At 38.3% G+C, this 17,409-nt stretch overlaps 1 protein-coding gene across 1 annotated transcript; it reads left to right on the top strand.

Moving 5' to 3' along the window:
* The first annotated feature begins 8,310 nt into the window (after positions 1–8,310).
* Positions 8,311–16,620, top strand: LOC133303071 (uncharacterized). Its single transcript, XM_061502927.1, has 3 exons — positions 8,311–9,919; positions 15,303–15,715; positions 15,805–16,620. Exons 1-3 carry the CDS (start codon positions 8,311–8,313, stop codon positions 16,618–16,620), a joined length of 2,838 nt encoding a protein of 945 aa, XP_061358911.1.
* The last annotated feature ends 789 nt before the right edge of the window (positions 16,621–17,409 follow it).

Below are 17,409 nucleotides of genomic sequence, written 5' to 3'. Positions count from 1 at the left end.
TGCATCATGCAAAAGTTAATACCAAATGCGCAACATCAAACCATTACTCCCCAAGGGATCATGGTGAAACACACAAGGGACTAGTGCCTAAGGTCTAGAAGTTTATCTTTTTCGTAGACTTCCCTTTGCTTTCCTTCAAGCCTTATAAGCTTCAATCACACTCAATCCACACAAGGCAACCTATGGCATAATTGTGGAAGTGTGATCATTCTTACATTCTATACATTCTTTAACACATTTATCACTAAGCATTTGGTTAGAACATATTTAAGTAATCATTCTCATAACTTACCCCTATGTGAAAATTCATAAATCACCAACTTGAGATATGGTGGATTCCAATCGGTGGAAATAACTCACAATGACGTTGGGATCAACTTTACAACATACCACAATATCAACAACCATTAAAATCCACATAAAACATCAAAATTCATAACACTATTCATTCAAAACCTAACAATATTAAAAATCCACGAAAATGATGTTTGAGTTGTGCAAACTTACCATAGAACAACTTAGAATACTAGGAGAAGTAAACCCCTAGCTCAATTGCACCCAAAACACTAAAAATACCAATTTCCCTCATATTTTCAAAATGGAAAAGGTTGAGTATCTCACTCTATAGGGCGTTTTGATGGTCACGTAGAGGAGGAAATTTGACATAAGTTTGCTTTTGGAACCAAGTGATTTGGTTGTGAAACGAGGGAGTTAAGTTCCTTGCAATTTTTGAAACTTCCTTCATTTTCTCTTTTATGGGGCTGTTGAAGAGTTGGAGAAAAAGAGAGTGAAATGTGAGGCTTTGTGTCTCTATTTTCCTTTTCTTTGGTCACTTAAGTGTTTAGTAGTATTTGGTAACACCACTGAATATGGTAATTTTCTATTTTGACTTCACTTCTTACTCTATCTAGCCAAATGTCTTAAAATTTTACAAAATGTGTCGAGCTTTCATAGTTTTCATATATCTGGCTTTTACTAGTACTATTCATCAATTTGGGATATTTTTGCCTAATTTGCATTTTTACTACAAAACTCACTGAAATTGCACTTTCATATAAAAAATGACTTACTTTGTACTAAATTAGTTTTTTGTATCTAATTTATATCGGATAATTAGATTTATGATCTAATTATTTAATTGATAAATCAGGGTAAATTCCTAATTACTGAATTTACTGACGTGGGATATTATAAGAATATTTTGGTGTTTCGGCGTATAGAGATTTAAGAGGAGTTTTATCTAAGCTTTCCCTAGCTAGATCATTACAGGTGTACATTCAGCAATTGAAACCGCCGATGAATCAAATTTCAGGTTTGTCAGATAATTTGTTAATGTGCTTCTTTGTCTCGGGCTTAAATCTAGAGTTAAGGGGAATAATTGAACTTCAATCTCTAGTTTCTTTGCATCATGTCATGCAACTCGCGATGGCTTATGACGATCATCATGAGGAGTTGCAACTTTCTTTATCATTGGAGCAAAACAGAGTGTCATCGAAGAGTTTTGCCACAAAAACTATCTCACAAACCAGTGCGACTGTTACTCAGCCCAATCAGACTTTGGCATTATGAGCATCAAATGTAAAGAAGTTATCCTCGGCAGAATCGCAGAAGAAGAGGGAGTTAGGCTTGTGCAACTATTGTGATGAAAAATGGTCGAATAAACACAAATGCAAGAATAAGTGTTTGTTGTTGATTGGTGATGATGAAAATCAGAGAAGTGAAAATGAAGATGAGATATTTTGCTGTCTTGAAAATAGTGAAACAAAAGGTGTAACTTGACCTTGAGGACAAGGTTGCTTTTGAAGGGGAGGGTATTGTTGTCGTGCTATTAGTTGTAACAAAATTGTGAATAGTTTATGTTAGTTGCAAAACTTTTCAGTTGAAGGTTTAGTTGTATGGTGTGACTGAATGTATGACGTGGCAATCGTTGAGTTGCAAACATTTTTTTGTATAAGTACTGATCCAAATAAGAAAACAATCATCTGAATAATAAAGTGAATCTTTCTTGTTTCAACCTTTTTCTCTTTCTTCGTTTATGTTTTCAACAAATAGGGGTCCAATCCCTTATCATAATGTCCATTTCGTAGTTAGTGTAGAGACAAGAGTTAGCTATTTGGGTAAACGATGGCAAAGAAAAGGTATCTTTAACAGTGAGGATAGTTCGAGATCCCACTTTGACGTTAATTGCTTAGTCAATAGGTTTGGGGCTACACATGTGTATTGGTCGTGTTTTACTAATCGAGTAAAGTTAGAACTAGCTTTTGATTTGTTCAATAATTGCTCATGGAAAGAGCTCTCTAATTCAATGGGAGTGGAGCAGTATCAGTGAAGAAGATGAGCACAAATATTACATGCATTTTCTTTTTACTTCAAGTGAGAGATTATTAGTCTTTAAGTCAAAGTTAATGGACATTAAACTCTTGCTTGATTCTTATGGATGGAAAATCGATTTATTCCGTTATAATGGTAAATTAATTGGCTCCATTATCATTGAAAATAACGATAAATTGATTGGCTCCATTATTATTGGCTAGAGTAATATTAATTTCTTGATTTTAAAAGGAGTAATAAAATATTCAACTGGTGTGCTTGAGTGAGTCAGCTATTTGAGAGAGAAAGAAATCAAAAAATTCAATTGTATGAGAAATAAGGAGAGGATGTATCCGAGGTTCTTTGGTTCAGGGAAGAATTTGAGCGTAGTATATTGTATACTTTTGAAATTTTTTATAAAGGATTTGATATCTCCGATGGACGTAGCTCATTTTGGATGAACCAGTTAAATTTTGTCTATAATTTTATAATAATCTTACTAGTGGAATTAGTATAATATTTCAAATAACCCAAAAATTTCCAATAACGAGAGGATATTAATTTTGAACATTTATTCATTAGTGCACGCATGATCGAGAAACATAAAACCCACTTTTGAAGATGGAAGACATGCATTATGGAGGGAAGAATTTGGTAACCACTAAAGACACATAACATGATCATAAAGGTGCACAATTTGGTAACCACCAAAGACACTGGCATAATCATAAAGATGTAGACTTCAAGTATTATAGGAAACAACTAACATTTTTGTCTATAAATAAAAGGTTATGTTAACATTACAAGGGGTCCTAAACACTCTATACTCCTCACCCTTGTAAGAGGAAGCACTACCAACTACCCTTATTTTTTCTCCTAAAATTTCAAAGCTTTTATAACTGTTCATGGCTATTTGTAGCACTTAAAGTGTAGCAAATAGCCTCTCATTCGTAGCAAGTAGCTCATAGGTGTTACTAGCAACTCATACTGTAATTAAGGTTCTATTACGGACCAATTAAGGTTTATTTTCATAAATTTATAATTTTCATCTCACTTGATAGTTTGTATATTGGGTTTTCTTACTCTAACCAAATTTCATCAAGTTGAATCATATTAGTAATATCGAAGTTAAAAATAAAATAAAAAATTGTCCACTCACTGTTACATAGGATAGTCGAAAATTAGATAGAGTTGATTTGTCTCTCCATTTTGATTAATGGATCAAAATTCAGAATTTCATTGATTATAAAAAAAAAACACGTGTAATTTTCATGTCCTGAAGATTTTAACCAAAATAAAAATAAAAATGGCATGCTTAGTGGAACCACCTTCATTCCTTCATATAAAAAAAATGTTAGTACGGTTCATATAGCTAATTTGCCGCAATATGAGAAATATGAGATGATATACCAGCAACAAAAAATTAAAATAAAGTACGATAACTTGAGATGGAAATTTCTGTTGCATCTTAGATAGAAATTTGAATAAAGTATCTAACAAAAAATACAGTTCTCACTTTTGTCACTTACAAAAAAAAGTTAATTTTTGATTCCTCTATAATTCTAGTTCTTTGAAAATGTAATTCTTCATAAATTCAATAAAGATCCAATTTAGTCTTTAAAAAAAGATTAATATCAATTTTTTTTGTAAGAGACGAAGTGAAGATCATATTTTTTATTAGAGATTCAAAAAAGACTTTACTCTAAAAAAATTTATTGCTATAAATTTTGTGAAGAATTTTGCAAATTGTTTGGTTTGATATTGGCCAATATTTGATAGGGAAGTTTCGTAGGGATGAACTCTCAACCCTAAAGGTGGGATATAGAAGTCTCAAATGATCCACTATCTTTCTATTTCATCCTTTTCTCCTTAGGCCCAGAGAGAAAAATTATTGGACATTTCAAGTACCTGACTAAATTCTTGGGCCTCAAGATTTTATTGGGCAACATTGTGCAAAAACAAAAGTTGGTATGAAATTTGTTCTTACCGCGATGGAAATTCTCTATATATAATGAATAAGCCTAACGAAATTATGTTGAAATGTGAAGTTTGCACTTAAATATATGGTAATAATTTTCTAAAATCATTATAATAGCTTCTAGACAATATTAGTTGAAAATAGTACGTGTTATCAAAGATATAAAAATTTATGCACAATGTTCTCGATTTTTACACCAAAAAACTCAAACTCCTGGATTTTTTATTTGGACACACATTTTTTCCCTAGAAATATTGGATTTGAAAAACTCTATGGATCTTTCAATTACTAATTACATCTTGTGCCAACATAACACATTCATTAATTAGGATTATACACATTATTTTGGACTGACCACATATCCCCAATTCATTGAACTGGTCACAAAAAGTTCATTATAGGAGTTGAACCGCAGCACCCTAAAGTGAAACAAATGTCCTCGCATTGTACTAGATCTCCCGTTTCCTAAGCACACACAGGTGAGAGTGTGCTGCTTCACTTCTAATGATATCCACAAAGGTAAAATAATTATGGCTCATCTCTCTCACACTAGAGAATTTTCTTTCCTTGTAAATATCCATCTTCATTGAAAAGACACAAATTGCATAATCTCTTACTTTACTATTACTTTGTTGGAATATAGCCATCTAAGCTACTGTGCCCTCACACTCCTCCTAATTCTGAGTATTCACCTGAAATCATTCATAGTGATTCATAGTATGAGAGTTTGTAAACAAAAAATTTATAAATATAACATTTTTCCCATAACATTATATGATAAATTGTACATTTTTTAAACAAATTACATAGCATTCATTTCTCCTAATATAAATATTAATCATTACTGTAATTTTTATAATAAAAGTTTGGAGGTAGCTAGGTTCACCTTATTTAATTATATATTCAGCTTGGGATATAGTGGCGGTCTGCGAAGCACATGGTATTCTCTATGATAAGTTAATTATTTGTTCATTTAAAGCTTATTGACCATTTCCTCAGCTAAGGTCTCAACCTGTTGTCCTATTCCTTCTCCAAACATTCATGTGATCACATGTGTCCCCATGTTTCACATCTGATTCTCTCTCCCTCCAGGAACATTTGACCAAATATTATACCCTAGCTAGATATACTATTTCAGTTATTACAGTTATGGAGTTAGTTGCATTTGTATACATAAACTGCCAACATATATTTTTAAAATAGTTTTAGATTATGATTGTAGAAGCAGCTTGTAGAAGAGCATATAGAGCTTAAAAGGTCATTTTATAATGTCCGACGTTTGTTTTTTATTTTATTTTTTATATATTGACCCTAATTATTTTTTTAAAGTGAGTGGACTTTTGCGGATTCCTACAAACTTCAGTTTTTTGAGTTGGTTATGAGACTAATCTCGAGTTGGAGTTTAATCACAATTAAAGCTCTTCGCCCTTCACCCAAGTGTGGTGACTCAGTTGGTAGTATAGGGACTGAGTGGTGGGAGAGGACCTCGGTTCGAATCTTACCAACACCATCTGGGGAGGGGCATAAGTACCGTAATCCTTGAACTCGCACCCGAACTTTGGATTAGTTTCATAGGCTGCTCAAAGAGTCGAACCCGGGCGGCTCAAAAAGTCAAACTCGTGAGAATACCAGGGAATTCTGATTCGCCTCAAAGACTAATTAGGATCAATTACCAAAAAAAAACTCTCCGCCAATCTCCAAAGATGTATTTAATCCCATTGGGTACATAACTTTTATTTTATACTCTAAGAAGCAGACAAGAATTGGGGTCAATATCTGCATGTAGCACATTGTAACTTCTGATTGCACAGAAGAAGATCAAACCCCGAACTATATCTAGATTCATTGAACTAACTGATTGACATTAAAGTCCACATTTGGATCCTCAAAATCATAACTGAAAAACTTGCTTAAAATTTTCTGTTATTCTTTTTCTCTTAAAAACAATATATATATATATATATATATATATATATATATATATATATATAAAAACAACTTTGTGTGGATGCTTATAGCCTTCATTGTGTGGATGGAAAATAGCTTATAGCCTTCATAAGGGTGAAAGCAATGGGAATTAAATAATAATAGCCTTGCGGCCTTGCCTACCGAGAGAGAGAGAGAGAGAGAGAGAGAGAGAGAGAGAGAGAGAGAGAGAGAGAGAGAGAGAGATGGCGAGGCAAACACCCCTAAAAATGGAAGATAGGAAAAGAACTAAGGATAAAAAATAATTTAATTTTAAATAATTAATTTTCTCCACACTTATTTTGGAGTAGAGATTTTAAGTGATCCCATCTTATATTTTATAAATTTTAAATAACATTCTTTGGTTTCTAAGAATGGATGTTATTTAACAAGAAAATAATGATGGACTTGATAATTGAGAAGTTGTTAGTTAAGAAAAGTTTGAATAAGATCACTTGACCAAAAAAAAGTAAATAAAAATTTATGACTGTTGAAATATTCTTCATAATTAAAGAGGTGGTTATCAAAATTAAAGGTTGATAAGATACTTAATTATTTGCCAAAAATACGAAGTTAAATTTATCCAAAAAAACTCTATCAAAAAATTGTACCCCCCCCCCCCCCCCCACAAACCTTGTATAAACAAAACCACTCTACAATGATAAATATTTCTTTCCATAAATATCGTACAAAGGAGGGATCTTAATTAGGTCCAAAATTGCATTAAGGATGTTCAAAAATTAAGAAGACGTTTATTCATGAGTCAAGGGGGAAATAAAAATAGTAGACTTGATATATATTTTAAACCAAAATCTTAAAACATTAAATATGAGTAGTTTCATTTATATATTTATTATTTAGAACATTTTTTTATTAATATATATACTCAAATTTCTAACAATAAGGACATCAAAATATCAAAAAAGTTGCATTCCTCCTTAAGCATATATAAATGAAGCTTAATAAGGTCATAGTTAAGCATATACCGAAAGAGTTGTAAGTTTGACTTAACTCAATTATAGTGGGTGAATGTGCTACACGTTAAGCCATAATATTAAAAATATATCTAAAGTGAGAAATAACAATGACAATTGAAATGATATGCATTTAATGGGAGGGGTTATATTGACAAACTTTTTTCCTTACAAATTTACAAACTACACTAAGTCTAGTCAGACTTCAATGAAAAGACTGTGACCAGCCAGATTTAATGTAATTTATAAGAAAAAAGAATTTGTCAATACAACTTTTCCTGCATTTAATAATAAAAAATAAGAAATTTCTCTTGTTCCGATAAGTTAACATCTCTCGATTCAATGTTCCATAAGAATTAAATGTTACCAATGATAGGAAGGCATTAACCAATATTGGTAATAGAGATAACTTTGTTTCAGTTCACTTCATCCTAAAGTACAAGATCTAATTGTCTAGCCTCATGCATGTGTAAGGATAAAATTTTGGTCTGGATTTACGAGATTACGATTATATTACAGTTATTATCATGCCATTTCCACTAGAATTATATTTAATTCGGCACATGTAAGATAAGAAAAATTAAATCCACTTGGACTAGAAGAATGAAACTTCATGTGTTGATGCATAATTGAACGAATATATGACCTATATATATATATATATATATATATAGGATCCTGATACACATCAGGAAACCAGAAGCAATGAACCAAGGAGAATAAATAGAGAAAGAAAACCTTCATCAAGGCTTAGGGATTTTTTGTGTTAAAGACACGTATCAACACGTGTTAATTCTTTGAGGAATTAGAGACAGGTGTAGGAATAAAGGGAAGGGAACTGGAGTATTCACACGTGTAAGGGTGTGGAAAGAGAGAATTGTATAAAAGGGAAAACAGGGGACATTAGTGGGTCATCAATTCATTGTTGTAAAAACACTTGGCTACCATTGAATAAAATTCTTCTCTCTCTGTTGCTCAGAGGTATTACCCATTTTTGCATCTCTTTGATTCGTTTGGTTCTCTTTTCCCTGTTGCTCAGGTAGAGTCCAACATTGGTGCTTTCATTCTTGTTCTCTCCTCACGATGCGGGTTCAGGAACTAGCGGAGGTCGTTGCATCTTTGCAGAATCGTTTCGACGAATCACAAAACCAGATCTCACTACTGGTTGCTCAAATGCAACAATTGAATGATTCCATGGGGGTTCTTCATTCGCAGGCAGGCAAATCACCGGAGAATCAACACGATTCAGGCACAGGTTCATCTTCGGCTGGCTCCGCAGATTTTCATAACGAGATGGGGCAAAAGGATACCACAGACCCACGATCGTTGCTGAAATTTGTGAGAATGGAGATTCCGCTATTTGATGGCACAAATCTAGATAATTGGATTTTCAAAACAGAACTCTTCTTCGAATTACAGAAGGTTCCACCGGCGTTAAAGGTTCAATTAGCAGGTCTGAGGATGGAAGGTCCTGCTTCATCATGGTTCCAGTGGACTTACAAAGGAGGAACAATTCGTCTATGGCCAGATTTCACAAAGGCATTACGGCAGCGTTTTGGTGTGAAGCCACATCAAAACATTACGGGCATGCTTTCTAAGGTAACACAAACAGGGACACTCAAAGATTATTTGTTTGAATTTGAAAAGTTGATGAATCAGACTACCAATGTTGATGATGATTTGTTATTGAGTTTTTTTGTTTCGGGGTTATCTCCTGATTTACGAAGAGCAATTGAAATTCATGAGCCAAAGACTCTTCAACGAGCAATGCATTTTGCATTTGTTTATGACGCTCATTACACAGACCTACGTGTATCTATGAATAATGGGGCATCAAACAACCCGAAGAGAACACAATTTCGCAGCTACCAGTCCAGTGAAGGGGTGACCAATCAAACTGCGAACATAACGTCTTCGGTGGGCACCTCAATACCCAACAAAACTGTAGCAGTCCACTCTTCAACAACTCAGAATCCATCATCTCAGACATCAACATCCCATGTACCGGTTAAGAGAATGTCTCAAGAAGAGTGGAATAAAAGACGTGAATTAGGCCTATGTTTTAGTTGTGATGAAAAATGGAATAAACAGCATAGATGTAAAGGGAAACTCTTACTTCTGGTGGGAGAGGAGCAGGGCGATGAGGAAGATGGAGAGGAAATTGTTTGGAACTTTAATGAGACTGGTGCGGTCAATGAGGATGCATCACTGCATTCTTTGTCTGAAATACACAATTCCAAAGCCTTGAATTTTGTTACCACCATTCAAGGACAAACAGTAACAATACTAGTAGATACTGGTAGCACGCATAGCTTTATACAGAGACATTTAGTTTCAGCTTTGCAGATCCCAGTGATACGCATCAGGAAAATGAGAGTTTTCCTAGGAAATGGTGAGTTCTTGGTATGTGACAGTAAATGCCTGAAGGTGAAGTTGATGGTGCAAGGCCAGACATTTGAGATGGATTTATGGGTACTTGATCTTGATACACTGGGAATCATCTTGGGAATGACATGGTTGGAATCATTGGGCAAAGTAACACATGATTACAACCAACTAACAATGGAGTTTGATTGGCAAGGGAAGTTGGTTCAGTTGAAGGGGGAATCTCATGAAGGCATCCAAAAGAAGTCTGCAGTAGGGAGTTGTCTATCCTTAGCCTGTGAAACGCAACATCAGTCTGGGACTACATGTTGGGCTTCCTCCTTCAATGCTAAGCCCAAGCCCATTTGAGGGGTTTCCTAAAAACCCTAACCCTAATTTCCACCTCCTCTATATATATACTCATTAGTTGAGGGTAGAGGCAAGGTCAGATTTGAGATGTCAGATTTGAGAGAACAAATTTGAGAGAATTATTTGATTGTTTGAGCAAAAGCTTTATGCTTTGCATTTGAGAGATCTCTAGAGAGAGTTTGAGTGAAACATCTCTAAGGTAGTTTGATTATCACCATTGTTGGAGAGGTTGAGTTAACCACCACATTGGTGTATTTGATTATTTGTAACCATTTTTTTCATAGTGGATTTTTTGATCTGGACTAGGTCCCGTGGGTTTTTACTTCTTCATTGGAGAAGGTTTTCCCACGTTAAATCTGGTTGTGTTCTTCTTCTCTCTCTCTCCTGTTTTCGTTTTGATTTTTCCGCTGCGCTGCCTGACCTGGTGAAGTTCAGGCCGAGGTATTGCCGAGATCCGAGATCGGGATCTTGTTGATTGACTTCCGCACAAAGGCCCCTGAGCCGATCTGAGGGAACCGAGTTTTTCCCAACAGTGGTATCAGAGCCCGAGTTCGACGGGTTCTGAAGGAGACAAGATGGAGACCAGTGGCATAACTCATGATGGAGATATGTTCAAGTTGACCGCAGACAACTTCACTTATTGGAGACCGATGATGGAAGATCATCTCTACTGCAAAGATTTGCATGAGCCCATTATCCTTGATGAGAGACCAGCAGGCAAGACAGATAAGGAGTGGGAGATCCTGAGTCGGAAGGCGGTAGCCACGATCAGGAAATATATTGATAAAAGCCTCTTTGAGCACGTGTCCGAATTCACTAACGCATATGAGTTGTGGACGAAATTAGAGTCCATGATTCAGAAGAAGACTCCCAGGAACAAAGCACACCTGGTTCGCCGACTTGTTAAGCTTGAATACAAGGACGACATGAGCATGATTGAACACCTGAACACCTACAAAGGTATTGTGAATCAGCTGTCAAAGGCTGATATGAAAATTGATGAAGAACTGCAGGCATTGCTGCTGTTGAGCTCGCTTCCAGAAAGCTGGGATACTCTGGTGGTGACCCTGAATAACTCGACTCCAGATGGAAAATTGAAGATGGATGTCGTGACAGACAGCCTCCTGGGCGAAGAATCCAGGAGAAGAGAACGAGGTACTTCGAGTACGTCTGAGGCCAATGTTGCTGAGAACAAAGGGAAATCTGACTCCCGCGGTAGAAGCAAAAGCCGAGGTAGAGGTTGTGATAGACGAGACAAGTCCAGAGGTCGGTCAAAGCCGAAATATGAGTTGAAGTGCTTTTACTGTGGAAAGACAGGCCATAAGAAGCCAGACTGCTGGACCCTACAGAATGATGAGAAGAACGGCTCTGTGAAACCGGATCAGATTATTCCCAAGAAGAGGGAAGACAAGAGCACCACTGCGGTGGCTGCAAATCTTGATGCCGAGATATTCATCTTTGGTGAGGATAATTATTTGAATGTTGCATATGATGACTGCACCTGGATTGTTGACTCCGGTGCCTCCTTCCACGTTACTCTACACAAAGGTTTTTTCTCTTCTTATCGAGGTGGTGACTTTGGAGTCGTGAAGATGGGAAATCAAGTGACCAGCAAGATTGTTGGTGTCGGTGATGTAACTCTGACCACAGATGTCGGATGCCGACTTGTGTTGAAAGATGTAAGGCATGTTCCTGACATGCGTTTGAACCTAATCTCGGTAGGCAAACTTGATGATGCCGGGTTAGTGAACTACTTCGGTAGTGTGAGATGGAAGCTGACCAAAGGAAACTTGGTCGTGGCCTGAGGTAAGAAGGAAGGCTCCTTGTACGTGATGCAAGGAAAAATCAATGGCGGAGAAGCCAATTCTGTTCGAGATGAACCTAGCTTGGAGCTATGGCACAAGCGCCTCGGCCACATGAGCGAGAAAGGGCTACAGATCCTGAACAAGAAAGGATTATTGACCGGGTTGAAAGCCAAGCGTTGGAGAGTTGCACGCACTGCCTAGCTGGAAAGCAGCACCGGGTTTCTTTTGTGAGACCGGATCAACCAAGAAGACGAAGGAATATTCTTGACCTCGTCCATACTGATGTTTGCTCCATGTCGGAGAAATCCCTTGGAGGAGCTCAGTACTTTGTTTCATTTATTGATGACCATTCCTGCAAAGTGTGGGTATATTTGTTGAAGACTAAAGACCAGGTACTCCAATCCTTTAAAGAATTCCATGCGCTGGTTGAAAGGGAGACTGGCAAGAAATTGAAGGTGGTCCGATCTGATAATGGTGGTGAGTATTGCGGCCCATTTGATGCATACTGCAAAGCGGCCGGGATCTGACTTAAGAAGACGCCCCCCAAGACTCCACAGTTGAATGGACTTGCTGAGAGGATGAACAGAACTATTGAAGAGAAGGTCCGAAGCATGTTATCCAATGCCGGATTGCCGAAATCATTCTGGGGAGAAGCCGTCAAAACAACTGTTGACTTGATCAACCTCTCACCATCACGACCACTTGAAGGAGAAATTCCAGAAGAAGTCTGGACAGGTCGGAAAGCGGCCTATAATCAACTGAAAATGTTTGGATGCCGAGCTTTCGTGCATATCCCTAAAGATGAAAGGGCCAAACTTGATGCAAAGACCAAAGAATGCATTTATCTTGGTTCGCCGAGATGTGAGTTCGGGTTCCGACTTTGGGATCCAATCAATAAGAAGATAGTGAGAAGCCGAGATGTGATCTTTCATGAGCATGAGAACATTCATGACATCTCGAAGCCTAAAGTCCGGGTTACTGTCAGACGTGAAGAACCCGTTCCTCCTGTCCGAGCTGAAGCAGGGGGAGAAAATCCAGAAAATGAAGAAAATGATGATCAGCAACAAGCTGAAGATGACCAAGACACTGAGGTCCAAGTTGATGATGAGATCCGGGATGAAAATGATGAACCGGGTTCTCAAGCTGAAGAACAGCCGAGATATCCAACTCGAGAAAGAAGACCCTCTACAAGATACCCATCTGATGAATACACCGTTTTTGCTGAAGACGGTGAGCCTCAGAGTTATGATGAGGCTGTGATGAGCTCAGAGAAAGAAGAATGGAAAAAGGCAATGCAAGACGAGATGAAGTCTCTGCACGAGAATCAAACTTATGAGCTGACTGAGTTGCCTAAAGGAAGACGAGTTTTGAAAAATAAATGGGTCTACAAGATTAAGAATGAAGAGAACGGGAAAAAGCCGAGATACAAAGCCCGGATTGTAGTGAAAGGCTGCAATCAGAAGAAAGGAGTTGATTTTGAGGAGATTTTTTCTCATGTGGTGAAAATGACCTCGGTCCGAACCGTGTTAGCCATGGCGGCTTCGATGGACCTCGAGGTAGAACAAATGGACGTGAAGACGACATTTCTTCATGGTGATTTAGAAGAAGAGATATATATGGAGCAACCTGAAGGATTCCAAGCTCCAGACCAAGAAGACTTGGTATGTCGTTTGAAAAAGAGCCTCTATGGCTTGAAGCAAGCACCTCGGCAGTGGTACAAGAAGTTTGAATCATTCATGACTGATCATAAGTTTGAAAAGACAGATGCCGACCACTGCGTATTTGTGAAGAGGTATGAGGCCGAAGATTTTCTGATTTTTTTGTTATATGTTGACGACATGCTTATTGTAGGGAAAGACAAATCGAGGATAGCCGCCCTGAAGAAGGCGTTGAGCTCGTCCTTCGCAATGAAGGACCTCGGCCCTGCAAAGCAGATTCTCGGAATAAAGATTATCCGAGATAGACAGAAGAAGCTACTATGGCTGAGTCAAGAGAAATATATTGAGAAGATTTTGAAGAGATTCAGCATGGACAAAGCCAAAACAGTGGGCACCCCCCTAGCCGGACACATAAAGCTGAACCAGAAGCAATGTCCGAGATCTGATGAAGACAAAGATGAGATGATGAAGGTCCCTTACCAATCCGCCGTCGGAAGCTTGATGTATGCAATGGTTTGCACTAGACCCGACTTGGCGTATGCTGTAGGAATGGTAAGCCGGTATTTGTCAAACCCTGGCAAAGAGCACTGGGAAGCAGTGAAGTGGATCTTCAAGTACCTACGAGGTACGACCGACTTAAGTCTCCGTTTTGGAGAAGGCAAAACCGAATTGCAAGGCTACTCGGATTCTGATTTAGGGGGAGACGCCGACTCGAGGAAGTCGACTACTGGATGTTTGATGAGATTTGCCGGAGGAGCTGTCTCTTGGCAATCAAGACTTCAGAAATGTGTTGCACTATCGACAACTGAGGCTGAGTACATTGCCGCTACTGAGGCAAGCAAAGAGATGCTGTGGATGAAGAAGTTCCTCATGGAACTCGGCCATGATCAAGACAAGTACAAGATGGGTTGTGACAATCAAAGCGCAATCCATCTTGCAAAGAATTTTACCTATCACTCCCGCACAAAACATATTGATGTGAGGTATCACTGGATCCGGGATGTGGTGGAAGGTGGAGAGCTCGAACTCGTCAAGGTGCACACTGACCAAAATTGGTCCGACATGATGACAAAGCCGGTTCCAGCAAGAAAATTTGAAGACTGCTATGAAGGAGCCGGGTTGATGCTGAAGCCGACGCATTGAAGTCGGAGGGGGAGATTTGTTGGGCTTCCTCCTTCAATGCTAAGCCCAAGCCCATTTGAGGGGTTTCCTAAAAACCCTAACCCTAATTTCCACCTCCTCTATATATATACTCATTAGTTGAGGGTGGAGGCAAGGTCAGATTTGAGATGTCAGATTTGAGAGAACAAATTTGAGAGAATTATTTGATTGTTTGAGCAAAAGCTTTATGCTTTGCATTTGAGAGATCTCTAGAGAGAGTTTGAGTGAAACATCTCTAGGGTAGTTTGATTATCACTATTGTTGGAGAGGTTGAGTTAACCACCACATTGGTGTATTTGATTATTTGTAACCATTATTTTCATAGTGGATTTTTTGATCTGGACTAGGTCCCGTGGGTTTTTACTTCTTCATTAGAGAAGGTTTTCCCACGTTAAATCTGGTTGTGTTCTTCTTCTCTCTCTCCTGTTTTCGTTTTGATTTTTCTGCTGCGCTGCCTGACCTGGTGAAGTTCAGGCCGAGGTATTGCCGAGATCCGAGATCAGGATCTTGTTGATTGACTTCCGCACAAAGGCCCCTGAGCCGATCTGAGGGAACCGAGTTTTTCCCAACACTACATTGGATAGTGAATTAGTTAAACTGCAACCATCTGTTCATCCTGAATTGTGGCAACTTTTGGTGGAATATCAAGCTGTTTTTTCCATTCCAAAGTCCCTGCCACCATTTCGCTTTATGGATCATGCAATTCATTTGGAAATAGGGTCCAAACCAGTCAATGTAAAGCCTTATCGGTATGGCTATCATCAAAAAGAGGAGATAGAGAAGCAAGTGACCGAATTGCTGGCTTCAGGCTTCATCCAATACAGCACAAGCCCTTATTCTTCTCCAGTTTTATTGGTTAAGAAACAAGACAACACTTGGCGGATGTGTATAGATTATAGGGCTCTTAATGCCCTTACTGTTCGTGATCGGTTTCCTATGCCTACTATTGATGAACTAATTGATGAATTGGGAGGATCCGCTATTTTTTCCAAACTTGATTTGAGAGCGGGGTATCATCAGATCAGAATGCTACCTCAAGACATACCAAAGACATCTTTTCGAACCCATGAAGGCCACTATGAGTATTTGGTCATGCCTTTTGGGTTGACAAATGCTCCAAGCACATTTCAGGCAGTGATGAATAATCTCTTTCGTCCCTTCTTATGTAGATTCATTATCGTTTTTTTTATGACATTCTTGTATATAGTTCTTCATTACAGGATCATACACAACACATGCAGATTACATTGCACACTCTTAGCCAGAATCAATTTTTTGTTAAAATGAGTAAGTGTGCCTTTGGAGTGGAGGAGATTGACTACCTTGGCCATAAGGTGTCCCACAAAGGTGTTCATGCTGATAATAAGAAGATAGAAGCCATGCTATCTTGGCCACCACCTAAGTCAATCAAGCAACTAAGGGGATTTCTTGGTCTTACCGGATACTATAGACGTTTTGTCCAGAATTATGCAACCATAGCCTCCCCCCTCACTGATTTGTTGAAGCAAGGAGCTTTTAATTGGAGTGAGGAAGCACAGGAAGCTTTTGAATTCTTAAAGATGGCAATGGCAAGCACACCTATTTTGGTGCTGCCTAATTTCAGCCTTCCATTTGTCCTAGAAACTGATGCTTCCAATTCAGGTATTGGAGCAGTCTTATTACAACAGGATAGACTATTATCATTCTTCAGCAAACGCTTAGGACCAAGATTAGCTACAGCCTCTACATATGTGCGAGAATTATATGCCATCTGTGAAGCGGTGAAGAGGTGGCGACAATACTTACTTGGAGCTCATTTTACTATCCGGACAAACCATAGAAGTATCAAGGAACTGTTGGGGCAGACCATTCAAACCACGGAGCAGCAGAAATACTTGTGTAAATTACTGGGTTATTCATTTAATATTGAATATAAACCTGGTCCTTTGAATGTGGTTGCAGACGGATTGTCTCGTTGTTTTGAAGAGGACAACCTAGTTGCAGTTCATGCTTTACTTGGTGAACCAACCTTTGATCTACTGGCTCGAATTAAATAGGAGAATGGCAATGATATATATTTGATCTCTTTGCACCAGCAAGTAGCAACTGATCCTGGATCATTCCCTCAACTTTCGGTGAAAGAATGGAGGATGTTTCATAAGCAACGGTTTCTGTTGAGTCCTACATCCAAGATTATACCATAAATTTTACAAGAGGATCATGATTCCACATTGGGAGGTCATGCTGGAGTCCTGCGTTCTTTACTTCGTGTTTCCTCCTCTTTTTACTGGACTCAATGCGCAAGGATATTAAGGCCTATGTCCGCAATTGCCAAGTTTGTCAACAATTCAAATCAGCAACTTCAGCTCCACACGGCTTGCTTCAGCCACTGCCAACACCTGAGGGTGTATTTGAAGATCTCACCTTAGACTTTATTGTTGGATTGCCTTTATCTCACGGGTTTACTATAATCTTGGTTACTGTTGATAGATTGAGTAAATTTGCCTACTTTGGAGCTCTTCCTACATCATTCACAGCTGCTAAGGTGGCACATCTTTTTTGTGACATGATTGTTAGGAACCATGGTTTCCCTCGATCCTTGATATCTGACAGAGACAAAAAAAAATTTGAGCCAATTCTGGACCAGCCTCTTCAAGCAGAGTGGCACTACTTTGAAGGCCAGTACAACCTACCACCCCCCAAACGGATGGCCAAACCGAGGTCACTAATAGGTATGTTGAACAGTATCTTCAAATTTTCTGTCATGAGAAACCACATACTTGGTCCCAATTCCTCTGTTGGGCACAATTCCACTATAATACCACTGTCCATTCGGCCATTGGTAT

The sequence above is a fragment of the Gastrolobium bilobum genome, unplaced genomic scaffold, assembly GCF_033153095.1.
Source record: "Gastrolobium bilobum isolate Gb01-03AN ecotype WA unplaced genomic scaffold, APGP_CSIRO_Gbil_v1 utg5596, whole genome shotgun sequence".
NCBI classification, from domain to species: Eukaryota; Viridiplantae; Streptophyta; class Magnoliopsida; order Fabales; family Fabaceae; genus Gastrolobium; species Gastrolobium bilobum.
The sequence above is the reverse complement of the archived record's forward strand: the minus strand, read 5'-3'. Positions and strand labels throughout refer to the sequence as shown.

Coding starts and splice junctions, on each gene's coding strand:
- LOC133303071 (XM_061502927.1), top strand. CDS start 8,311: ATGCGGGTTCAGGAACTAGCGGAGGTCGTTGCATCTTTGCAGAATCGT. Junction 9,920..15,302: donor ACATCAGTCTGGGACTACAT/GTTGGGCTTCCT, acceptor ATTTGGAAATAG/GGTCCAAACCAGTCAATGTA. Junction 15,716..15,804: donor ATGCTCCAAGCACATTTCAG/GCAGTGATGAAT, acceptor TCTTCATTACAG/GATCATACACAACACATGCA.